The sequence below is a fragment of the Ursus maritimus genome, unplaced genomic scaffold, assembly GCF_017311325.1.
Source record: "Ursus maritimus isolate PB19 unplaced genomic scaffold, ASM1731132v1 scaffold_12, whole genome shotgun sequence".
Lineage (NCBI taxonomy): Eukaryota > Metazoa > Chordata > Mammalia > Carnivora > Ursidae > Ursus > Ursus maritimus.
Window position 1 is genome coordinate 27,906,449 of NW_024423564.1, and position 22,171 is coordinate 27,928,619.

At 46.7% G+C, this 22,171-nt stretch overlaps 1 protein-coding gene across 1 annotated transcript; it reads left to right on the forward strand.

The window, feature by feature from the left end:
- Window positions 1-2,461: 2,461 nt before the first annotated feature.
- On the forward strand, window positions 2,462-10,963 carry GFI1 (growth factor independent 1 transcriptional repressor). Its single transcript, XM_040627038.1, has 6 exons — window positions 2,462-2,664; window positions 2,984-3,166; window positions 4,947-5,434; window positions 5,539-5,676; window positions 6,711-6,876; window positions 9,591-10,963. The coding sequence occupies exons 1-6, from the start codon at window positions 2,550-2,552 to the stop codon at window positions 9,767-9,769; spliced, it is 1,269 nt and encodes a 422-aa protein (XP_040482972.1). The 5' UTR covers window positions 2,462-2,549; the 3' UTR covers window positions 9,770-10,963.
- The last annotated feature ends 11,208 nt before the right edge of the window (window positions 10,964-22,171 follow it).

Consider the following 22,171-nt stretch of genomic DNA (forward strand, 5'->3'; position numbering starts at 1 on the left):
AAAAAAAAAAAAAAAAGAGACAGCGCAGTTTCTCCCGAAAGCAACTCAGTTTGAAAACTGTCGGAGCGCAGTGCCCGCGCCCTGACCCCGCAGGTAGGTCCGCTGCGCCTGTTCTGCGCCTGCCCCCCTGGTGGGGGCGGCCGCGGGGACTAACGGGGCACCGTCACTGCGGGGGCGACCAGAGGGCGCTGCCGGGTTCCCCCCTCCCGCTGCTGGCCACTGTGCGGGAGCCCCGAGAACCCTATCCGCAAGGGATTTTGGCTCAGGGGAGCAGGATTCATCCGGGAAGGAAACATCTGGTGGGGAGGCGGTGGCAGCTGGGCTCAGGAGGCTGCCCCTCGGCGCCTCCACTCCCGCCTTCCCGGGCCCAGACGGTGAAGAGAGGCCCCGGCCCGCGTGCGCTCGGGGGCCGCCCCGCCCTCCCGCCGCCAGCTGCTGCGCGAGGTAGCCTTCCCACGCGCTCAGCCCTAGTCCCTACCACCCCCCAACCCAGTCCGCTCTCCCAGGATCGGGCCGGGCCAGCCAGCAGGAGAGAGACGTGCGGGGCTTGGCCTGGGTGGAGAGGACGCCTCGGTGCCCGCTTGATCCCGCGCCGTCCCAGCCAGCACAAGCTCAGCGGACGCGCGGACAGTTCCCCCTCTGTCCCCACCTCCGCCCGACTTCGCGCCGACGCAGACCCAAGCCTCAGCAGGGCCCTCGAGACCGCTTCACCCCGTTTTCTTTTACCTCTGAGTTTCATGGCTGTCTAAGGAATTCGTTTTTGCGTTTGTGGTGTCTAATTATACGGCCGAAGTGGCGGCTCACGCAGAGGCCCAGGGAAAACTGTAGTGGCAGAACTGAGTCCTGGGGCAGCCCCGGCACCTCCAAGCCTCCGACCGTAGGGGCGGACTCAGACCGGGCAGGTGCCACCCTCACTCTTAGAGGCCTTCTGGCTTTTAAGACTCCGGAAAGGTCTTTTGGGATTCCGCTCGATGCATGTCCTGGCCGTCTTTTCTCCCGAGCCTGTCGCCGCTCCACCCCCAGGGAGGGGGACACAGTGGGACGTGGAATGCCCTCTAGGGAAAGAGTTCCTGAGAACTCGTTTTGAGCTCGGAGCACCAACGGGCAGTCAGTGTCCTGCATCCTGCCCTAAGAGCCGCGCAGCTCCGAATCTGGCAGCCTAAGCCTCGGGAAGGCCAAGGACGAGCGGGTCTTGCTCCGGCCCGTGGTCCCCCAGCACCCTTGTTTCTGAACTAGACAAGACCATGGAGAGCTGCTGTGCCCGAAGAGCCTGCAGCTCCCATGTGAACCCGGCCTCCATCGAGAGGAAGGCAAATTCGTTTTCCCCAGACCTAGTAGCCTGTCTGGTTCCGCCCCCGAGCAGCCCCGCGCTGAGCTGGAGGCGCTGCCCCGCCTCACGGCCGGGCTCAGGTTTCGACCCCGGGATTAGGTGAACTGATTGGGGGTTAATGAGAGCGGCGCCGCGGGCAGCTAGCTCCCTCCCAGGCCCGCGCCTGGACCCCCGCGCCCTGGCCGCGGCAGAACACCCTGCGCTCTCCGCGTCTGCTAAACTGTTGGTTCCCCGCGGACTCCAGACATCGCGCAGTTCACAGCCAGCGCGCGCGAATCGGGCTCGACTTCCCCTAAACAAGGTTTTGGTGAGCAGAACGAAAAGTGCTTTTTCCCAGGACTTGGGTTTCCGAGGTTAGGTCTCCATGGTCTGGGGTGTCTTGCCATAGACTTTGCCTGTCTCTGCCGCGCTTGAGTTTCCAGACCCACTTTTTCCTAGCGTGAGGCACGAGTGAGGGGCGAGGGAGATCACCGGGATGCGAGTTCCACCAGGGGCCGGGGTCGGTCCTCTGTCATACCCCCTCCCACCACCTTCCTGTTCCTCTTCTCTCCAGCTCCAGCCTCTGCTGCCCTCAGCCCCTCTGCTGCTGTCACCCGACCCTGCTCCTCAGCCTGCCTAGTGCGCCCCTCCCCACCCACCCCCTCCAGTTTCTAGCGGGCTCTGGGAGGGCTTGGCTCCTAGCCCCTTCCCGATCCTCGACCACGAACACATCCCTCGGCCCTAAATTGATCAGCGCATCCCTGCCCTCCTCCCCACGCCGAAAACAGGGCCAGGCAGGCAGCGAGTTGGGGTAACTGGCCAGTTGGGGATCTCAGCTCTCCGGAGAGTTTGATTGCCAGAGCGAGTTTTGCGAGGGAAGGGGAGGGGCCAAGGGGTGTGGGCAGGGCAGAAGGAAGAGGCCTGAGCCTGGGCCCCGGGACGGGTTTTACCGCTCAGCTGTGGCGGCGGCGGCGGGCTCGCGCCACCTGTCCGAGTGCCACCTGGTGAGCGAGGCTCAGCGGGGCCAAGCCCCTCCTCCTGCGGGCCTTCCTCCCTCCTCCGGGCCGGAGCTCTCTCTCCACCCGGCTGCCCAGTCCCGGGCCCCGGAGCGTGCTGACCCGCGTTTCCACCCGGTTCTTCTCTCGCAGGTCTCCGCCTGGCTGGGGCTGAGCAAGCACTCGGGGTGACAGCGGGCCGACTGCAGCTCCAGGGAGCGGAGTGGGGAGCGCGCCAGACCACCATGCCGCGTTCGTTCCTTGTCAAGAGCAAGAAGGCTCACAGTTACCACCAGCCGCGCTCCCCGGGGCCCGACTATTCCCTCCGCCTGGAGAATGTCCTGGCGCCAGGCGGAGCAGGTATGGGGTGCGCGCGGGCCGGGCGGGGCTCCCAGAGATGTAGATTATGAGCCCCGCCACACCATCCCCCAGGAACCCGGCAGGGAGACACTGACGCCCCCCTTGCTGCCTTTTCTGTTTCCTACCGTCCGGGTCCCTTCCGGGCTTGTCGCCTAGGTGCCACGGTCTCTTTGCTCCCGCCCTCGGATCCGGAAGGGTTCCCAGCCAGGTCTGGGGAAAGAGGAGGACGCCAGGGTGCCACGGTCTGGGGGGCGCTACTTCCGAACCACTGGGCCCAATAAGGCCCAGCCTGAGTTCCTATCCTGCCATCACTCCGTAGACAGCACCTCGAGCGCAGGCGGGGCTAAGACGGAGCTCCGGGGTCGTCTGTCCCCCGAGTCACAGTTGACCGAGGCCCCCGAGAGATCCTCCGCATCCCCGGGCAGCTGTGAGGGCAGCGTCTGCGACCGGAGCTCAGAGTTTGAGGACTTCTGGAGGCCTCCGTCGCCCTCTGTGTCTCCAGGTAGGAATACGTTGGGAGCTCTGGGGCCGGGGTGGCAGGGAATAGACAGAGGCTGCTTTGGGTGGAGAAATGCTGAATGGATGGCGGAGAGTCTTTCCGAGAGGAGAGCGCTTGTTCATGGGGTAAGGGACCCATGGGGGAGGCGTCTGACTTCTCTGGGACTGAGTTAGCCTGTTCGCGGGGTCTGCTGCTTAGATCCGACGCGGCTGGACTCGGGTTGTTCATTCCTAACATTCGTTTGGCGGAGATGGTGGGGGAGAGAAAATAAATGAGTCGTCTGGACCGACAGCAACCTCGACATTTCGTTTTCTCATCGGCTGACTGTTTAGAAAGAGCTGGGATCCCAAAATCCAGACCCCCGAGTCTCAAACAAACGGAGACTTGGGCAGTCTTTAAAACTTCCTCTGGCTCCCGCAGCATCGGGCCTGGCAGAGCTGGGCGCCAAGCCGGAGGGACGCGTGTCGGGACGAAAATCTCTGCCCTCCTCTGAGTCTTCTTAGGCGCGGATCGGGGGCCTGTTTCAGTTTTCGTTCTGCCGGGTTGGCCTAGCCTTGGGGACCAGTCCGTTGGCTTAATTTCCAGACAGCAATTGAGGTTTGCGCAAACATTGGGTGGGAGCAAGTCTTGGGTTCTGGCCAGGGAAGGAGAACGCAAACCAGCCGGATTCTGCCAAATGTTTCCAGACCGCATTTACTAGTTTTAAAAGATAGCCCCAACCCCATCCCACACTCAGTGCGTTGAGTTTGCTAAAGCCGTAAATCCAGCGAGTGTGTCTGGGAGTCTGCGCTGGAGGATTCTTCTTGGCTGTGTAGGACACGGCCCTGCAAGACTGGGTGCCGCCGGAATTTCTCCGATGGAAACTAGGGGTGCAGCCTGTCACTGAAACGGCTAGTCTGGAGTGTGCGGTGGGAACAGATTTGTAAATCTGTATGCAAATGGAGAAAGGATACGTTGGATATTTGGTTTTAGCAAAATTCACGTTGGGCCGCGGTGCAGAAGGCCGCGAACGTGGTAAAGCTATGTCCCTGGCACGTGGTGGCTAAACCTTAATTGTAAATTATTCTCCGAGAAATTTGGATCCCCCCCCCCAATAAAACTATGACAGGAATGAGAATAGGAGTATCTATTCTGAGCTGCCTGTTCAAGCTCCAAACCCTCTTCCCGCTGCCCCTTTGCTATCTGCAGTGGCTATTTAATAACTGTTAGGAATGTTAACACCTTCCCGTTTTTTTTCAAGCAGATGTCTTCGGTAGTCCAGGCCTCATTTTATTGGTCCTCTCCCTCCCTCCTTATCTATGCCGGAAAGAAAAAGGACGGAGTGGGAAGCTGTAGGGGCCGGGAGAGCGCTGCCACTGAGCGCTGGGCCCTCTGCGCAGGAGCGCTGTCCAGACTCTAACGGTGGCCGCCTTCTCCCGCTTAGCTCAGCTCAGAACATTTCTCCAACACAAACAGCTGGGCGCGCTTTTCTCTGCGGGACCGCGAGGTGCTCGGGTCCCGCCAGAAAAGACCCTCTTAACTTCGTTTCCGCTGCCCTGGCGCCAAATTTACCCATCTCCCCGACCGATGTCATTTTAATTATCCGTTTGCCGCCCTGCCGCCTCCAGTGATCCTCGAGGCCCCAGAGACCCGGTCCGCGTTTTATCCTGGGGGCGTCGTGACACCTAGCGCGGCGCCTGGCGCACGGAGTACTCCACCAGTGCCGGGCGACTGGCAGACGCCGCGGGGCGGCCTCCGCCCCGCCGTCTGAAGCCTAACCCGACGCCTCCTTGTGCCTCCACAGCCTCGGAGAAGTCGGCGTGTCCGTCGCTGGACGAAGCCCAGCCCTTCCCCCTGCCCTTCAAGCCGTACTCTTGGAGCGGCCTGGCGGGGTCTGACCTGCGGCACTTGGTGCACAGCTACCGGCCGTGCGCGGCCCTGGAGCGCGGCTCCGGCCTGGGCCTCTTCTGCGAGCGCGCCCCGGAGCCAGGCCACCCCGCGGCGCTCTACGGCCCCGAGCGGGCTGCGGGCGGCGCGGGGGCCGGGGCGCCCGGGGGAGGCAGCGCAGGAGGTGGCGCTGCCGGCGGCGCGGGCCTAGGGCTCTACGGCGATTTCGGACCCGCGGCGGCAGGGTTGTACGAGCGGCAGACGGCGGCGGCGGGAGGGCTGTACTCGGAGCGCGGCCATGGGCTGCACGCGGACAAAGGCGCTGGCGTCAAGGTGGAGTCGGAGCTGCTGTGCACCCGCCTGCTGCTGGGCGGCGGCTCCTACAAGTGCATCAAGTGCAGCAAGGTGAGGCTCCCGCGCGCCTGGCTTTGCCGGCCCCGCGCCCGCGCCCCCCGCCCTCGCCCCTCGGCCCCTCTCAGCGGCCTTCTCCCCGGCCCCACCCGCCTCAGGTGTTCTCCACGCCGCACGGGCTCGAGGTGCACGTGCGCAGGTCCCACAGCGGCACGAGACCCTTTGCGTGCGAGATGTGCGGCAAGACCTTCGGGCACGCGGTGAGCCTGGAGCAGCATAAAGCCGTGCACTCGCAGGTAAGCGCGGGGCGCATGGCCGCACGCGGCCCAGTTCAGGTTTTCGCATTCGGGGACGTTCTGCTTGTCGGTGCAGCACCGGCCCCTCTCCGCCTGGCAGCTTTTCCCCTGGGCTTCCCCGGACTGCCCCCAGTCTCCTCCACCACGTCCCTTTGCCCAGATGTAGGTGTGTAGGGAAAGGTGGCCGGCTCAGGCTTCGAGGCAGCCCTGGAGTTTGGTGTCACATCATTGTAAGCCTCCAGAGGGAGACCAGATCATTACCTTGAATTTGAGGAGGGTTTGTATGTGCCCTTGCTGCTGATATATCAGATTTATAAGCTCTGGGGTTTTTGCCTCGCTTCTTTTCACCAAATGGCTGTCACTTAATCTGTATTGACCCCTCCCAACTGAAAGGAAGGGATGTCAGCTCATTCCGCGTATCCAGTAGCATATTTGCCCTGCGGTTATTTCATGCATTCTTTATTAATAATTGTTGTCCAACTTCCAGGTGCTAGGCTCTTGAGAATCCTATAACACACCCGGTCCCTGACAGGAGGCCCACACAGAATTTTTCAGTTTAGCTGAGTGTCGGAGAGTACATAAGCAATTGGGTACACAAGTAACTATGACAAGCAAAGGCTTACTTACAGAGACTTATCTACCAAAGACAGTACTGTTCTCCCATCTCTCTCAACATGGGCTGGAGGGGCTGGTTGGTCTCAAGAGACTGAGGTCTAAGCCTCCTGGTGAGGAGGGTGGAGAAGTGTTTGTAAATGGCTGTCAAAGAAGCAGGGTGGGGATATGTTTTTGCCATGGGGTGTAGAGGGTTGTGGGTGAAAAGTGGGTAGAAAAAGTGTTAAAGGGGAAGAGGCTGGGGTGGGGAGGGTGGAGATTGGAAATAAATCTGGGGAGAGGGATGATGGGGCAGGCTAAGTGGAAGGGGAGCCTGAAGGAAGGGAGAGCCCTGGTTTGGGGGATTTTATGGTCAGGTTAGTGGTGAGGAGGATGACAGCCTAGATGACTACAATAGGAATNNCGCATCTTTCTACCCACAGGAACGAAGCTTTGACTGTAAGATCTGTGGCAAGAGCTTCAAGAGGTCATCTACTCTGTCCACACACTTGCTCATCCACTCAGACACCCGGCCCTACCCTTGTCAGTACTGTGGCAAGAGGTTCCACCAGAAGTCAGACATGAAGAAACACACCTTCATCCACACTGGTAAGCTGAAGGCCCTTGGCTTGTCTGAAAACACCTGGTGAAGGCTCTCATGGAGGAGCATTGTTCTTCCCCGCTGAGGTCAATATAATTCACCTTTGCTGTGGTATTCTGGCTACAGAGTGAGTGGTAGATGAGGCCTTCCAGATGGAGTTAATCACTGCAGTGTGTTCAAGAACACAGGGAGGCAGATTCTCTTAGATTCATTTACATACGAGGTTCTCCCCAGAGGGGCCTTGGTGTGGGGCTGCACTTGAAGAACCACTCAGCTGGTCAACCTCAGGTTCTCTATCTTTGCAAAGACTGTTTTCCTCTAGTTTAGCTGCTGCTCCAACTGCTGCCTGCTCTGAGTCAAATATGAAGCTGCAGAGATTGATGACTTCTCTAGGGCTGCCACCCAGCCTTTTAGGGAGGCAGGAGGCCTTATGTGTGGTCCCTCCACTGCATTTCTTGCAGTTGAAGAGCTTTCTCTGATTAAGGAGGAAAAGACACGGTAAATAGTACTAAGCTGTCTGCTAAGCACTTTTCAAATGCATTATCTCATTTTATGCTTACAAGAACTCCGGGAGGTAGAGACTATTCCTTATCTCCATTCTAGAGAAGAGAAAAGTGAGGCACAGAAGGGTTAGGTAACCTGTCCAGGGCTCTGATAGCAAGTGGTAGGGCCAGGACTTAAATTCAGGTCTTCCTGGCCTCAAATGTCTATTATATTGACCACTGTTTACTGTATTCTATTTTCGGAGTCATGAGCCTTGGTAGATGTAGAAAGCTTCTAGTCACTTGCTGCTCTTTTCAAAATATTAGCAAATTCATGCCATAATAATGGTAATTCTTTACCTATTATAATACTTTATAATTTACAAACTGCTTTCAAACCTATTCCTTCTTTTAAAAAAAAAACCTACCCCCCCCTTTTTAAAAGATTATTTATTTGAGTGAGAGACAAAGAGGGCATGAGTGGGGGGTCAGAGGGAGAGGGACAAGAAAACTCCCTGCTGAGCCGAACATGGGGCTTGATCCCAGGACCCTGAGATCATGACCTGAGTCAGACACTTAACTGACTGAACCACCCACGTACCGCTATCCCTTCTTTCGATCCTTACTGCCACCGCCGTAAGTAGCCTTAGGGTGATGAAACTCAGGGTGATGAAATGATTTACCAAAGATCAGACAGAGTAAATCTTGGGGCCATGGAATGCTCTGGATTGCAATCCTGGGCTCTTTCCCTAACATTTTGATTGTATATAGGTGGCAGTTTTAATGCCAGGAGCTGTTTCTTTAATAGTAAATAAGACATGTACAAGAGACTCAGAATTCTGACTATTTTATTCCAGAATATGAATGCTGATTTAAAACAAATTTCAGTGTGTTCACAACACCTACCTTTGATGCTTATAAATTATGTTTTGGCAGTGTAGATGCCCCTTCAGAAAACCTAGAAAAATAACCTACTTTAATCATGACCCCTTATCTGAAATTTCTGTGTAAATCACTTCTTTTGAGTAAAGGTATTCAAGACCCTTCCCAAAATGCAACTAGGATCTTGACTGAAGAAACATTAAGTCTTTATCAAACATTCACATCATAGCTAGAATTTGTTTCTCAGATTTGTTTGACTTTAAAGGGATAGGCTAAGTTTGATGGGTGGTTCCTTATCAAAGAAATCTGAAGCATGAAGACAGAAATGGGTGGAGCAAGAGGGACAGAAGTTTCCTCAAAAACAAACCTTATCTCTTTCGTGCACTTTTCCAAGACCAAGCCCTGACAATAATGCCATGTGGAGGCTCTTTGGAAATTCATGCTATTTACCCAAATATTAAACAGCACATGAATTGGGGGCAAAGACAAAACTGCTTTTCTTTCTTTTTTTTTTTTTTAAAGATATTTATTTATTTATTTGGGGGGGAGAGAAAGTGTGTGGGGAGGGACACGAAGAGGGAAAGAATCGCAAGCAGACTCTGTGCTGAGGGCAGAGCCTGACAGAGGACTCGATCTCACAACCCTGAGATTATGATCTGAGTTGAAACCAAGAGCTGCACACTCAACCAACTGAGCCATCCAGGCTCCCCCAAAACTTTTTTCTTTGTTATTTATTAATTTATGGTAAAGACTTGCTAGGATATAAAGAATCCTTATAAAAAGAAAGTAAAATCAAGATGGAAAAGGATCCGCTATTTAAGAAATACTTTGCGACCCAAATGTGGATTTTTAAAAATAAGACTTTGAGCCATGTCTATGCCTCAGACACATTCTATTGTCCTTCAAGAGCAAGAAAGAAAGCAGGCTCACTGGTCCATACAAACCAACACCCACTTGGAAACTCAGATTTGAAAACTTCCTCTGAATTAGAGCACAGTCACATGGCCCCCACCCCCACATTGAACATCTGCCGTGGGAGTGCTCTGCTTCTAAAGTCAGGGGTGTCTTGCCAGGGTGGATTCAGCTGTGAGTCTGGGCACGTGGCCTTTGCTGTTTCCGTTTAGCAGGAAACGGTTTGAGGCCCTTTGCTGGGAACCCCCACTCAGAAAGTCTCTCTTTCACCTGGTGCACCCATGACTTCCCAGGAGTTGCGTGGCAACACGTCACCCTCCAAGTCGCTTGAAGACCTTAGACTGTGGTGCAGCCGGCTGCTGCCAAGAGCATGTGGGTCACAGCGAGTCCCCTCTAGCTTTATTGTAAACTCATACTTCCTCCCCTCCCCTCCTCCATCCTCGCAGGTGAGAAGCCCCACAAGTGCCAGGTGTGTGGGAAGGCATTCAGCCAGAGCTCCAACCTCATCACCCACAGCCGCAAGCACACGGGCTTCAAACCCTTTGGCTGCGACCTGTGTGGGAAGGGCTTCCAGAGGAAGGTGGACCTCAGGCGGCACCGGGAGACCCAGCATGGGCTCAAATGAGAGCCCTGGATGGCTGCAAGCAGCAGTTACACAACACTAGGGAGGGCAGCCTCCCCGTTTGCCACCATCCATGTCAGACTTCTCAGGCCCTCCAGGCCAGTCCGAAGCTCCCAGCAGGGTGAGCTCCTTCACCTTACTTCCTGGAATGGCAAGAAGGGATAAGTTACCTTTTCAGAGTTCAGCCCAGATGGGAACCAAACGACTCACTGGGCTTTGGACATGCCGAATAGTCTCCTCGACACCTGAAGACTGGAGGTCAAGAGGGGACCCGCTAAAATCTCAGGCCCTGCAGTTCTTCCCATTCCCAGCCCGGCTCCACAGACAGGAAGGTCCTTCAGGTTTTTCCCCTCCTCTTGCCCCACCCCAGATACTGGGGTGGGAGAGGAGGGGGCCACCATTTACATTTCATTATCTAGAATGAAAAATGAGTGTTACTTATTATCTTTCTTTCTGGGGAGTCTGTCAACCCCTTTCTATTGGGTGCTGCCTATAAATCTTGGAGGAATCAATTCTCCCACTCGAAGACTGGTTCAGAAACTGATTTGGGGAAAGAGTTTCATACTTTTGAAATTACAAAATATGCTGTCCAGCCTGCTCCAAGCAGGAGCGGAAGAAACGTGGACTTGGTGGTGAGAGGAGAGGAGAGTCCTCCCTGCAGGAGGCTAGTGAAGCCTCCGTCAGAGGAGGGAAAGCACAGAGCAGCACCTCTGGACAACACACCCTCCCCTCACTCAGCAGACATTTATTGACCACCAGGTCCCGGGCCTGTGCTAGGTACTGCGGAGCCAGAGAGTAAAGTTACAGCCCGTGCCCCTGCCCTTCAAAAGCTAACAGTTGCACTTCCAAGTGGCAGGATCTGTTTTTTTCCCTCCTAAGGAATTCAGAGAAGACAAAACAAAATCTTGACCCTTCTTTTCTGACACGTTTGGATTTTATCAAGCATAAACAGAAAAATAGCTGAACAGATACTTCCAAGATCTGTGTGTATATTCAGTTTTTTATTGTTAAGCTGATATTTTTAAGATGTCTAAGCTAGCAGGCATGTGGAGTGACCCTCCATGTGTGTTATAAAGAAAAAAGTGGTATTTTTACTTTGATGAGGTTTGTAAATGTTTTTAGATCTTCTGGAGTGCATTATGTTAATACATATTTATTAGAATGATGTTTTAAGTTAATAAAGTATTAAGACTCTGACCTCTTGCTTTTCATTTCGGCAGGGAATTTGGGGACGACCTTTGTTTTAGTGGATAGCAGGAGCTGGCACTGAAAGAAACTACAGTGGGCTATTAAAAGTAAAGCAGACAAGCCAATATCCAGAAGAGAGTACAACCCAATTGCTCGGATTTTCATTTGCTTTTTCCTTCTACACCTCAGAGATCGTTCTTTCTTAACAGAAAAACTAGGTATACAAAACTAAGCTCCTACTTTATAAAGTCCCAGTGGTTCCATATGTACATACGTACTTCTGAAGACTTTAGGGTTGTTTTTGCTGGTGGGTGGATTTTTGGTTTCTTTTATAGGCCAGAAGGCTCCCAGATGAATGAAGAAATCACAGGTATTAGGTCCAGAAATTAAGTGTTAGTCACAGCTCTGTCACCAATATGCTGTGTGACTTAGGCAACTCCCTTGGCCTCCCTGATTCCAATTTCCTTGACCATAAAATGTGGATATGGTTCTGTCATCCCAGTCCAACCTTGGCTATTTGATTCTGCGGAGACTGGAAGGGAGAGAAAGTCTATGGTATGGGTTAGTTGCCTCACCTAGGGAAAGTCTCAATCTAAAGATGCATTCGAGGCAGTAAAATTGGAATTTGGGTTATTTCTGACTCTATCCCACCTGTGGGAGTTTCTTGCATGAATCAGTCCTTTACGAGAATGCAACCAGAATAAGGGAATACGGTCCTGACCTAGATCCCGACTACCTGTGCTCATTCTAACGTGTCCCAGCCAAGGTATGCATGGCCCATGGTGACCACCAGTAGATTGTCCATTTCAATTTTCATCAACTTCACACATATTGATTGAGTACCTAGTATGTGCCTGGCACTGTTCTAGGTGGTGGGGATACAGTAGTGTGCACAGTGTCCTGTGGGTCACTGCTGAATCCTCAGCTCCCAGAACAGTGCCTGGCACACAATAGTATATCCATAGGTATTTGCTGAGGTCATAGGTAAATAAGCAAAGAAAGTAAAATCCAGCTTTATCCTGACTGGCTCTGCTTTTTAGAGCACAATGGGAAGAGAAATTACTTGAGACTTTAGGAAACCGATTGAACACAGGACTCTCTCGAGTTGGTGGGTAAGGGGGCTTTGACATGGCTTTTCTCCAGTCTCTCCAAATCTCAGTCCTTGGCTGTGCTCACCTGGTTTTCAACACCATGTCTTTCCATGTCAGTTTACTGTCATTCAGAATCTAAATTTGTTTATAATGCAGTTTAAGGTAATTTTCCAGAACTGATGGGTGAACAGGAACCTCTTCCTAGTGTCCTGGGAAACAATTCCCAAGAGTAAAGATCACAAAACATCCTTCCCACAGAATTCGCTGTGCACACTGGTTGATTATTTCCAACCTGGTTTGAAAAGTAAAGAAGTTGCATCGAGAGGTACGTAGACTGATTGAAATCTAGTTATCTGTCCTGTCCTTCTCTTATGACATTTAGAACTTTGGGGCCATTTTCATAATCCTTGTTTATGCTGTAAATGAGAAGTTGTAATTTTGATGTTAACCATATGCCTTTTTAGGGAAAAAAAATACATCTTGATATCCTCAGTTCAGAATCAAAACAAATTACTGCGACTGTTACCGTGTGAAATTTGAAGATTGCAAATATCTCTTTTAATGTTATTACTTGACTCCATTAAAAATAGATCGTGAATATTCCATGTCACATTATTCATGAGGCAGGCTCTATGCCTTTTGTCTGCCGGAGTAACAGTAGAAAGGGTAACAAGAGACACCAGAGCACACCTTTGTTTCTTTCACTAAATTTTTAATAACACTTCCAGCTAGCCAGTTGGTGAAGCTCAGCTCTTGCATAAAAGTGGAAAAGCACAGCTACCTCAGAGAAGACCAACTCTTTCACTAGCTAATTTGAGTTTGCGTTCATCTACACCAGAGACGATTAAATTACCTATCAAGTGTGCCGAGCTATCAGGATTCAGGCCGCGTAAAAGGTGAATTTCATCTGATTGATTTGAGACACGAATGGAACAAGTGAGTTTCAAAAGCCCCGCCTTAATTAAAGGCATAGCAAAGTATCACTCCCAGGTAAATTCTTGACTGCCATTGCCCTTGAAAATTGGATGGTGAGAGTGATTTGACCCATATCATTTTGTTGTGGGCCTGTTTGTTTAACCTGATCATTTAACAGAAAGAAAATAATTTAGAGGAAGGTCTGAAAGGACTTGACTACTTCGTACTGTACATTTCTAGAGAACTATTTGTTTAAATCTCTGCTGCTATATGATTTCTAGGGAAAAACTTTTCAGAAAGTACATAATACATTTATTTTAGCAACATTTCCTTTTTTAAGTCAGATTTTAAAAGTAAAAAAATTAAGGGGTACCTTGGTGGCTCAGTCGTTAAGCACCTGTCTTTGGCTCAGGGTGTGATCCTGGAGTCCTGGGATCGAGCCCCGCATCCGGCTCCCTGCTCTACTGGGAGCCTGCTTCTTCCTCTCCCACTCCCGCTGCTTGTGTTCCCTCTCTCCCTGGCTGTCTCTATCTCTGTCAAATAAATAAATACAATCTTTAAATAAAAGAAAATAAAAATAAAATTAAGAAAATTAAAGAAATTTCACCCCAAACCCTTCTAGCTTAAAAGTTTATTTTATTTTTAGTGCTGCTTTTCAGTCTTTACCCACATGTGTGTATATTTATATTTTTTATTTTAAACCCTGTGATCAGGGTAATTTACAGTTTATGTCTAGATAGCTCATATTTATTATAATATGGACACATAAAACTGAAATATTTATATTTTACAATGAGAATTTTGACAATTTTAATGATTAAATTTTGTTGAAATTTTACTATTTATTAGGATTTTATTGGTCCTTAAGATAATAGATTTCCTGGCTTTACTTTGAAGTTACTCAGTTTTTAAATAAAACATTTTAAACATATGAGAAATCACAAATAATATAATAATCATAATTCTGCCATATTTACTTCAGGTTTTATTTTTAAAATACAATATTACAGACATGGTTGAATATCTTATGGAATATGTTCCTCCCTAACTCTTTTCCTTTCTTCTCTCCTCAGAGGCACCCACTATACCAAAATTGGTATATATCATCGCCATGACTATTTTTATACATTTACTTACACATATTCCCATAAACTATATATAATACTATTTAGCATAAATGGCATCATAGTGTATGTATCCTTCTGCCATTGTACCTTTTTTTTTTTCACTCAACACTTCGTTTTTGAGATTTGTCCATTTGGCACATGCAGTTTTGTTCATTTATTTAATTGCTGATAAAGAATTCCATTGTATGAATACTTGGTGATTATTTTTGTATTCTCCTGTCGGGAGAGTTTGGGTTATTTCCAATTTTCCCTATTATAGACAATTCTGAAGCAAGCAATCTTTCACATATCTCCTGTGAGCAAGATTCTTTAGGGTATATTCCTGGGAGTGGAAATGATGGATATTACCAAGTTGCTTTCCAAAGTGGTTGCACCAATTTACATTCCTACCAACAGCGTAGGAAAATTCCTATTTCTCTGTACCTCACCAGCATTTGATATTGTCAGACTTTAAAAATGTTTGCCAATCAGATGGATGTGAAATGTTACTGTAATTTACATTTGATTCCTAGTGAGGTTGAGTATCCCTTCATAAGTTTATTGGCCTGACAGGTTTCTTTTCCTGTGAGATGCCTGTTCATGTACTTTGTCCATTTTCAGTTGGGTTGTTTGCTTTACATCGATTTATATTTTATTTTTAAAATATTTTATTAATTTTATTTTATTTAAAGAGAGAGCATGGTGGGGGGGGGAGAGCAGAGGGAGAGAGAGAAGCAGACTCCTCACTGAGCACAGAGCCCAACACGAGGTTCCATCCCAGGACCCTGAGATCATGACGGGAGCTGAAGTCAAACACTTAACCAACTGAGCCACCCAGGTGCCCCTATATCAATTTATATTTTAAAATGTATTCTAAGTACTCACTGTTCTGTTAGTTTAAATGTGTTGCCCACATCTCCCAGTCTGTAGCTTGCCTTTTTGTTTTGGTTGAAGGAAGGATTTGTTTCTTTGTTTGTGTGTTAATGTAGTCAAATACATCGGTCTTCAGGTTGTGGTTTATGCTTTTTATATCCTAATGAAGAAACTCTTCCCTGATTGGTGGTCATAAGCTCATTCCCTGATTGGTGGTCATAAGCTCATTCCCTCTAAATGTTTGCTTATAACATTAGCTTTTTATTTTTTTAAGATTTTATTTATTTATTTATTTGAGAGACAGCGTGTGCATGTGTGCATGGGTGCATATGTGCATGAGAGTGGAGGGGGGAGAGGGAGAGCATTGCAAGCGGATATCAAAACGCAGGGCTTGATCCCACAACCCTGAGACCATGACCCGACCCGAAACCAAGAGTCGAACGCTCAACCGACTGAGCCATCCAGGTGCCCCTAACATTAGCTTTTTAGTCTACTTATTTGTCTATGACATGAAATAGAATCTAATACAAAAAAATTGTTCCCACATAGGTGACTAATTACTCTGAGATTATTTATTGCAGATTACATCCTTTTCCCTCTAACGGTAAAGCCACCTCTGTCGTATGTCAAGTTTCTACTTCTGTATGGTTCTATCTCTGGGCTTCCTAATATGCTCCATTGGTCATTTCGTCCATCTCTATGCCAAAGCCATCGAGTCTTTTTTTTTTTCAGAGTCTTAATTATACCTATAATAAACTCTTAGTAGCACTAAGGAGGGCTTCTCTCTGACCTATTTTGTTCTCTTCAGGAATAACTTGGCTCTTGCTTGTGAAAAACTCAGTTGGGTTTTTTATTTGTACTTCATTTATTATTTAATTGGGGGGAATGGACATCATCTTGATATTAATTCTTCCTATCCATAAATAAGGTATATCGCTCATTTGTTTAGGTCTTCTTTTACATCTTTTAATAGCATTTACTAATTTTTGGCATAATTTTCTCTTTTTATTTGTTCATTGCTCTTGTAGTTCTTTTTTAAAACTGCATTTCCTAAGTATCTGCTGCTGGTATATGGGAACAAAATTATTATTTTTTTGTATATTGACCTTTATCCTGTAACTTTGCTGAACCTTCTTTTTAGCTTGCTGTAGTTTATTTCAGATTTTCTATGTAAGATAGTCATAAAATATGCAAATAATTATAGCTTTGTTTGGCCTTTCTAACATACTCTCCTTGACTTGCTGCATTAAGACAAGGTTGTATTGAACAAAGGCAGAATAAGAGGCATACTTGTATTATTCCTAACCTCCAGGGAAATGCTTTTAATTTTTCATAATTTAGTGTGATACTTTGAGTAGGTTTTGGTAGACACATTTTTAAAAATCAGGTTAAGAATTTCTATTTCTATTTGGAAGAATTTCTGCTTGTGTGCCTGGGTATTTAATTTCATTGTACAATTTTGGGGCATCTGTTGAGAAAAGTATGTTACTTAATTTCTAAATCTGATGGCTTTTATTTTTTGTCAGTGTGGTGAATGACATTTATAGATTTTCTAATGTTAGATTACCTTTGTATTGCTGGGGGGAAACAAACCTCAACTTGGTTATTTTGAAAATCTACATTACTGATTTGGTTGACTGAACTTTATTTAGGATTTTTGCATTTATGCTTATTGGTGAAATTGGCTTTTAATCTTTCTTTCTTCTACTACCCATAAGTAGTTTTGATATCAAGATTTAACTCATTTCAAAATGAATAGGACAGCATTTCCTCTTTTTCTGTTTTCTGGAACAATTTGTGAAAGACTGAGATTATATGTTCCTTGAATGTTTGATAGAGCTCATCTGGGCCTGTGTGTGTGTGTGTGTGTGTGTGTGTGTGTGTGTGTGTGTAAAGGGAAAGGGGAGTGTATATTTTAAGCCTTAGTGACAATAGTTCTATTTAGGTTTTTGCTTTCTTCTTAAACCAGCTATATTAGATTACATATTTCAAGAAATGTTCTGTTTCTTTTAAGAAATTATTTGCCACTATATTTAAAAATCAGTATGAAAGCAATATGAAATAGTATATGCTTTATCTTTTATTATTTTTCAAAGATTTTATTTATTTGAGAGAGAGAGAGAGTGCAAATGGGGGTGGGCAGAGGGAGAGTGAGCAGCAGACCCCCGACTGAGCAGGGAGCCCAGCGCCATGTGGGTCTCGGTCCCGACACCTGAGATCACTACCCGAGCTGAAGGCAGGTGCCAACTGAGCCACCCAAACACCCCAACAGTATGAACTGGTATAAAAAATCAGAGTATTCTCTGATTTCAAAGAAGTCTCTTCTATACCTAAAATCATGCTTAATACTTCATTGTAATATTGTTTATTTGTGCCATCATCTTTTCCTTGCCAATTTTGTCAAACGTCTCTATTTTATTGGTTTTTACAGCATATTTTCCTTGTCATTTATTTTTACATTTTATCTAATAAGATTTCTTACTTGACAGAGGGAGTACTTAGATGTGCATTTAAAATTTCCAATCATTTTTTCCGGTAATTTTTTATTAATGAAGTATAATTTAATTACATCTTGATCAGAGAACATGACCTGCAAGACATTAATTCTCTGGTATTTGTTGAGATTTACTTTGTAGCCTTATTCATGGTCAATATTTATAGATAATGTGTGCTTGAAAAGAATGTATGTTTCCTAATTACCAATGATAATATAGTTATACCAACTTTCTTTTGGTTGGTTTTTACATAGCATTTTTCCTATCCTTTATTTTGAAGCTTTCTTTGTCCTTATGCTTTAGGTGTGTATCTTTGTAAAAAGCATCAACTGAATACTGTTTACTTTTTAAAATCTTTCAGACATGAGTAAAATATAATTTCCAATCAAAACTTTGGTTTCTGATACTGTTTGATTGTGTGTGTGTGTGCTTGTGTGTGTGTGTGTGTGTCCTTTTGACCACACACACATTTGGAGGAGAAAAGTACTCAATTACTTTGTCCAAAAGAATAAGATACTGCTTTACTCTGCCTGTTCATTTTCTGGTATTCAAGGAAAAAATCCCAACTTTCAGTTTTTTAAGCCTGAATTTGTTGTAACTGTAGAGAAGAAACAAAAGCAGGAAGTTAGATTTGCTTCTTGATGTTAGTTTTATGAACTTCATTGAGAATTTTTTTATTTTTGGTAAAATAGGAAGCTCAGTTTCAATTCTGTCTTTTAACATGAATTAGACAACTTCTAGCTTGCCCTTTCTGAGAAATAGAACCGGATGGCATGCCTCTATGAGAGTTTGCAGCAATTGCAATTCCTTAGCTGTTTTTAGGGTAAGGAAGGCTAACTGGATATCTCCTGTGACTTTTTGGAAGAGTCAGAAACCAATCTTTCATTAACTTTTGGTAGACTTGTCTGTATTTCACTTCTTGGACATACATTCCCAGAGATTTCACACAGACTCGACTTCCTCTTTCCTTTTACTAAATTTGTTCACGGGACTCCAATAACCAAGAGCAACAAGATCTTAACTCAGCTGAGGGAATCCCATGACAATATCACATTTTTGCATACCATCTTTCTGATTTATCTTTGCATGGTCATTGGTTGTATCGTGTTTAGGTACTATATAAAAGAACATGTAAAATAAAAATTTAAAAATAAAGATAGAATCAAGTGAACTCTAAAACTTTTCCAATCCAAAGGTCCTCTGACTTTAAGTGCTTCCTTTTTTTCTAAGGGTTTAATTTAAACTGACAACTGTAGGGGCATAATTTAGGAGTGTCCAGCCAAGTCCTTCTACTCTTTAGAGAGTTAACATCGGGGAGCTATGGAAAAGAGATCCAGAATATTCCATGTCGCCAACTGACCAAGGATGGAGGCTTTGTGACTAGCTATTCCATCTGGAAATCTTTCTCTTCATTTGTGATTCAGAGAGGACAGAAATAAGCAAGTTTAGTCAGTAGATGCTTATAAGTTTGTGTTAATGGACTGTGGTTCTATGTTTGTACCATGTATGGGTTATTACATTAAAGGAAATCAGGTTATAGCAAAGTCATATTACACTAAAACTTTACTGAATTTTTACTTGATTCACAATTCAAGCCTTAGGTCATTATTGGTATGTAGAAGTACTGATAAAGATAGAGTTCTCTAGGGGCGCCTGGGTGACTCAGTCGTTTAAGCATCAGACTCTTGATTTCAGCTCAGGTCATGATCTCAGGGTTGTGAGATCAAGCCCCACATTGGGCTCATGCTGGGCTTGGAACCTGCTTAAGATTCTCTCTCTCTCTCTCTCTCTCTCAAAAAAAAAAAAAATAGAGTTCTCTATCTGACAGACTGCTGGACACATGTGCTCTTACCAGGCACATGAAGTAGTGGACAGTAGATTGGAAGACACATTGCAGTCCAAGCAGCAGGGCCAGAGGTGTAGCTGATCCCAGGGCACCCACGAGCTTATACTTTATACATCTCTAAGGATCCCCTGGCATCCACATGGAGATTTATTTTTCACTGGTCACTGTTGGTCCAGGACGGGGAGGTTCCAGGTGTGGGAAGTGAGTATGAAGCTTCCTAGGGAATCTTCTCTCTTATATCTTGGAGAAACAGTACAGTTTTGTGAAAAACAGCATTGAATCAGGAGTCAAGAGGTCTGCTTTACAGACTCTGTATAAGTTAAGGTTCTCTAGAGAAATAGAACCAATAAGATACATCTCTGTCTCTCTCTCTCCAAGAGATTAATTTATTATGAGAAATTGTCCCATGGGATTACAGAGGCTGAAAAGTCCTAAGATTGACAGCCAGTGGAGACCCTGGAAGGAGAGTCCTTATTGTAGTTCCAGTCTGATTCCAAAGGCCTGAGAACCAGGAGGGGTGATGATATATAGTCTAGTGCAAGGGCAGAGGAAGACCAATGTCCCAGCTCATCAGTCAGGCAGGCAAAGTTCCCTTGGAGTCTTTGGTTTTATTCACTTGGTTTGGCCTTCAGTTGATTGGGTGAAACCTATATACATTAAGAATGAAAATCTGCTTTACTCGGTCTGTCAATTCAAATGTTAATAGCATTCAGAAACTCTCACAGACAATCCCGAATAATGTTTGACCAACTGTCTGGGTACCCCATGGCCCCGTTAAATTGACACAGGAAATTAACTGCCAGGGTATGTGTATGTCAGAGTAAGGAGCACTACTTGCTACAACTACTCCAAAAATTCGGTGGCTTACCCAATAAAGTTTATTTATTGGTTTGGGGGTGTTCAGATTGCTGCCTTCACAGGTGATTGAGAGATTTCCGCCCTTATCTGTGGTTGTCTGATGGTGCTGCCATCTTCTAAGTATTTCTTGGGCTCCTCTGCTGGATTATCTGCGTTTAGCTGGCTGATGATGAAGCTAGACAGTAGTTAGAAGATCATATGGGGACTTTATAAAGACAGACCAGGTAATGGGATAGGTCACTCCTGTCCGCATCCCATTGGCCGGAACAGCAATTCATGATCCCAATCTAACTGCAGAGGAGGCTGGAGAATGTAATCTTCCTTCGTGCCAAGGAAGAGAAGGTGGGGGCCGGTGAGCATCTAGCCCGTCTGTGCCAGAGCCCTAACGAGCTTTTAAATTTGGGCTTATCCCCTCTCTCAGCCTGTTTCCTTCTCTGTACAGTGAGGAGGATGGACTAAGTGCTCTCTCAGGGACTTTCCAGCTCTGACCATCTATGTTCTATAATCCTATCAGAACCCTTAGCTGGGCCCTGAAAACACCCAGCTTGGAGAGGATCTCCGACAGTCCAATAGTCAAGAACAGTGATCAGTGTTGCCCCCGAGAATTGTATTCACCCAGATGTTTATTCACTTCCTGAAGTTCCCAAAAATCAAGATGACTACCTCTCCCAGGGTGTAGCCTTACCCTAGGTCATGGTGCCAGTCCCACTTTACCAGGTGTGTGTGCAAAAATTACTGTGGCCATGAACCTTCCTCCTCATCTCCTCTTCTTCCAATTCTCATGCTATGAGAAGTGATGACCCCTTGGGCTTCTTCCCTAGGATCCTAGAGGACCAGAGGGGCCCAGACTATATACACCCAGTCCCAGATAGTCGAAAAGACAGCTTCACAAAAGGCTGAGCTATGTCAGAGTAATTATGTTCACAAGTTTTCTTCTTTTCTGCATTTTCAGATGACTGCAATTCGTTTGTTTTCTTGTTTATTACCTGACTCCCCATCAGATTTTAGATTCTATGAAGTCCTTGATCATGTCTGTTTTATTTACTTCTGTATCCTCAGCACCTATGAAAGTGCCTAGCATACAGTAAATATTTTTTTGAATGAATAAATATCACTTAAAAATTGTTGACGTTTTAGTATAAGTCTGGGGCAATAGAATTTCTTGGGGGAAGTATGTTAGTAATACGTTCATATATTTACCTCCTGAGTAATATTTTAATCTTACCTGAGTCTACTACCGACACTAAGAATTTCAGAAGAATGAGCAAGAGGCCAGTAACAGACTCTCTCTCATGGTTTAACCTAAGTGTGGGGGCCCAGGGGGGTTAACATTGAGGGTGCAAGTACTGTTTCTCCAGGCCACAGAGCATCTGCTGTCAGCATTCAGTCGAGCTGCACTTTCTCCACATTATCAGAGCAGAGTACGTGCCACGCTGTACTACATGGGATGATGGCCAATTTCAGAGTATGAGCAGCCACTTCTTAACTAGAGAGTGTAGCTGTCTTTTTTTTAGTCCCATGGTGTATAGGAATTAGCTTTACTCCTTATTTGTGTATCAAATACGATGTGGATATCCAAAAGCTCTTTTTGTCCCTGAGAAAAAGGTGTGATTGATCTCTCCTTAGCTTATGCTTTCAGTTTCACTGTGATTGTTATCTCTTTGAAAAATCTGATTTCCTTTACTCACCACCCACCTTACAAATTAAACACGTTTGTAAGATAAATCTAGAGCAAAAAGAAAAAAAAGAGCAAAAATATTATAACATATATGTCAAGAGCCTGGTACAGAGAAGGGCCTCAATAAATAGCCCTACTATCATTAATATTTTTATCATTATTGATATGTTCTAATATTAGTAACCGCCACTTATTAAGAATTAGTCTGAGGTGCGGCTGGGTGACTCAGTCTGTTAAGCAACTGATTCTTGGTTTCATCTCAGGTCATGATCTCAGGGCATGGAGCCTGCTTAAGATTCTCTCTCTCTCCCTCTCCCTCTGTCCACCACCACTCCTCCCTCCCCCTCCCCAAGAC

Coding starts and splice junctions, on each gene's coding strand:
- GFI1 (XM_040627038.1), top strand. CDS start 2,550: ATGCCGCGTTCGTTCCTTGTCAAGAGCAAGAAGGCTCACAGTTACCAC. Junction 2,665..2,983: donor CCTGGCGCCAGGCGGAGCAG/GTATGGGGTGCG, acceptor ATCACTCCGTAG/ACAGCACCTCGAGCGCAGGC. Junction 5,677..6,710: donor ATAAAGCCGTGCACTCGCAG/GTAAGCGCGGGG, acceptor TTCTACCCACAG/GAACGAAGCTTTGACTGTAA.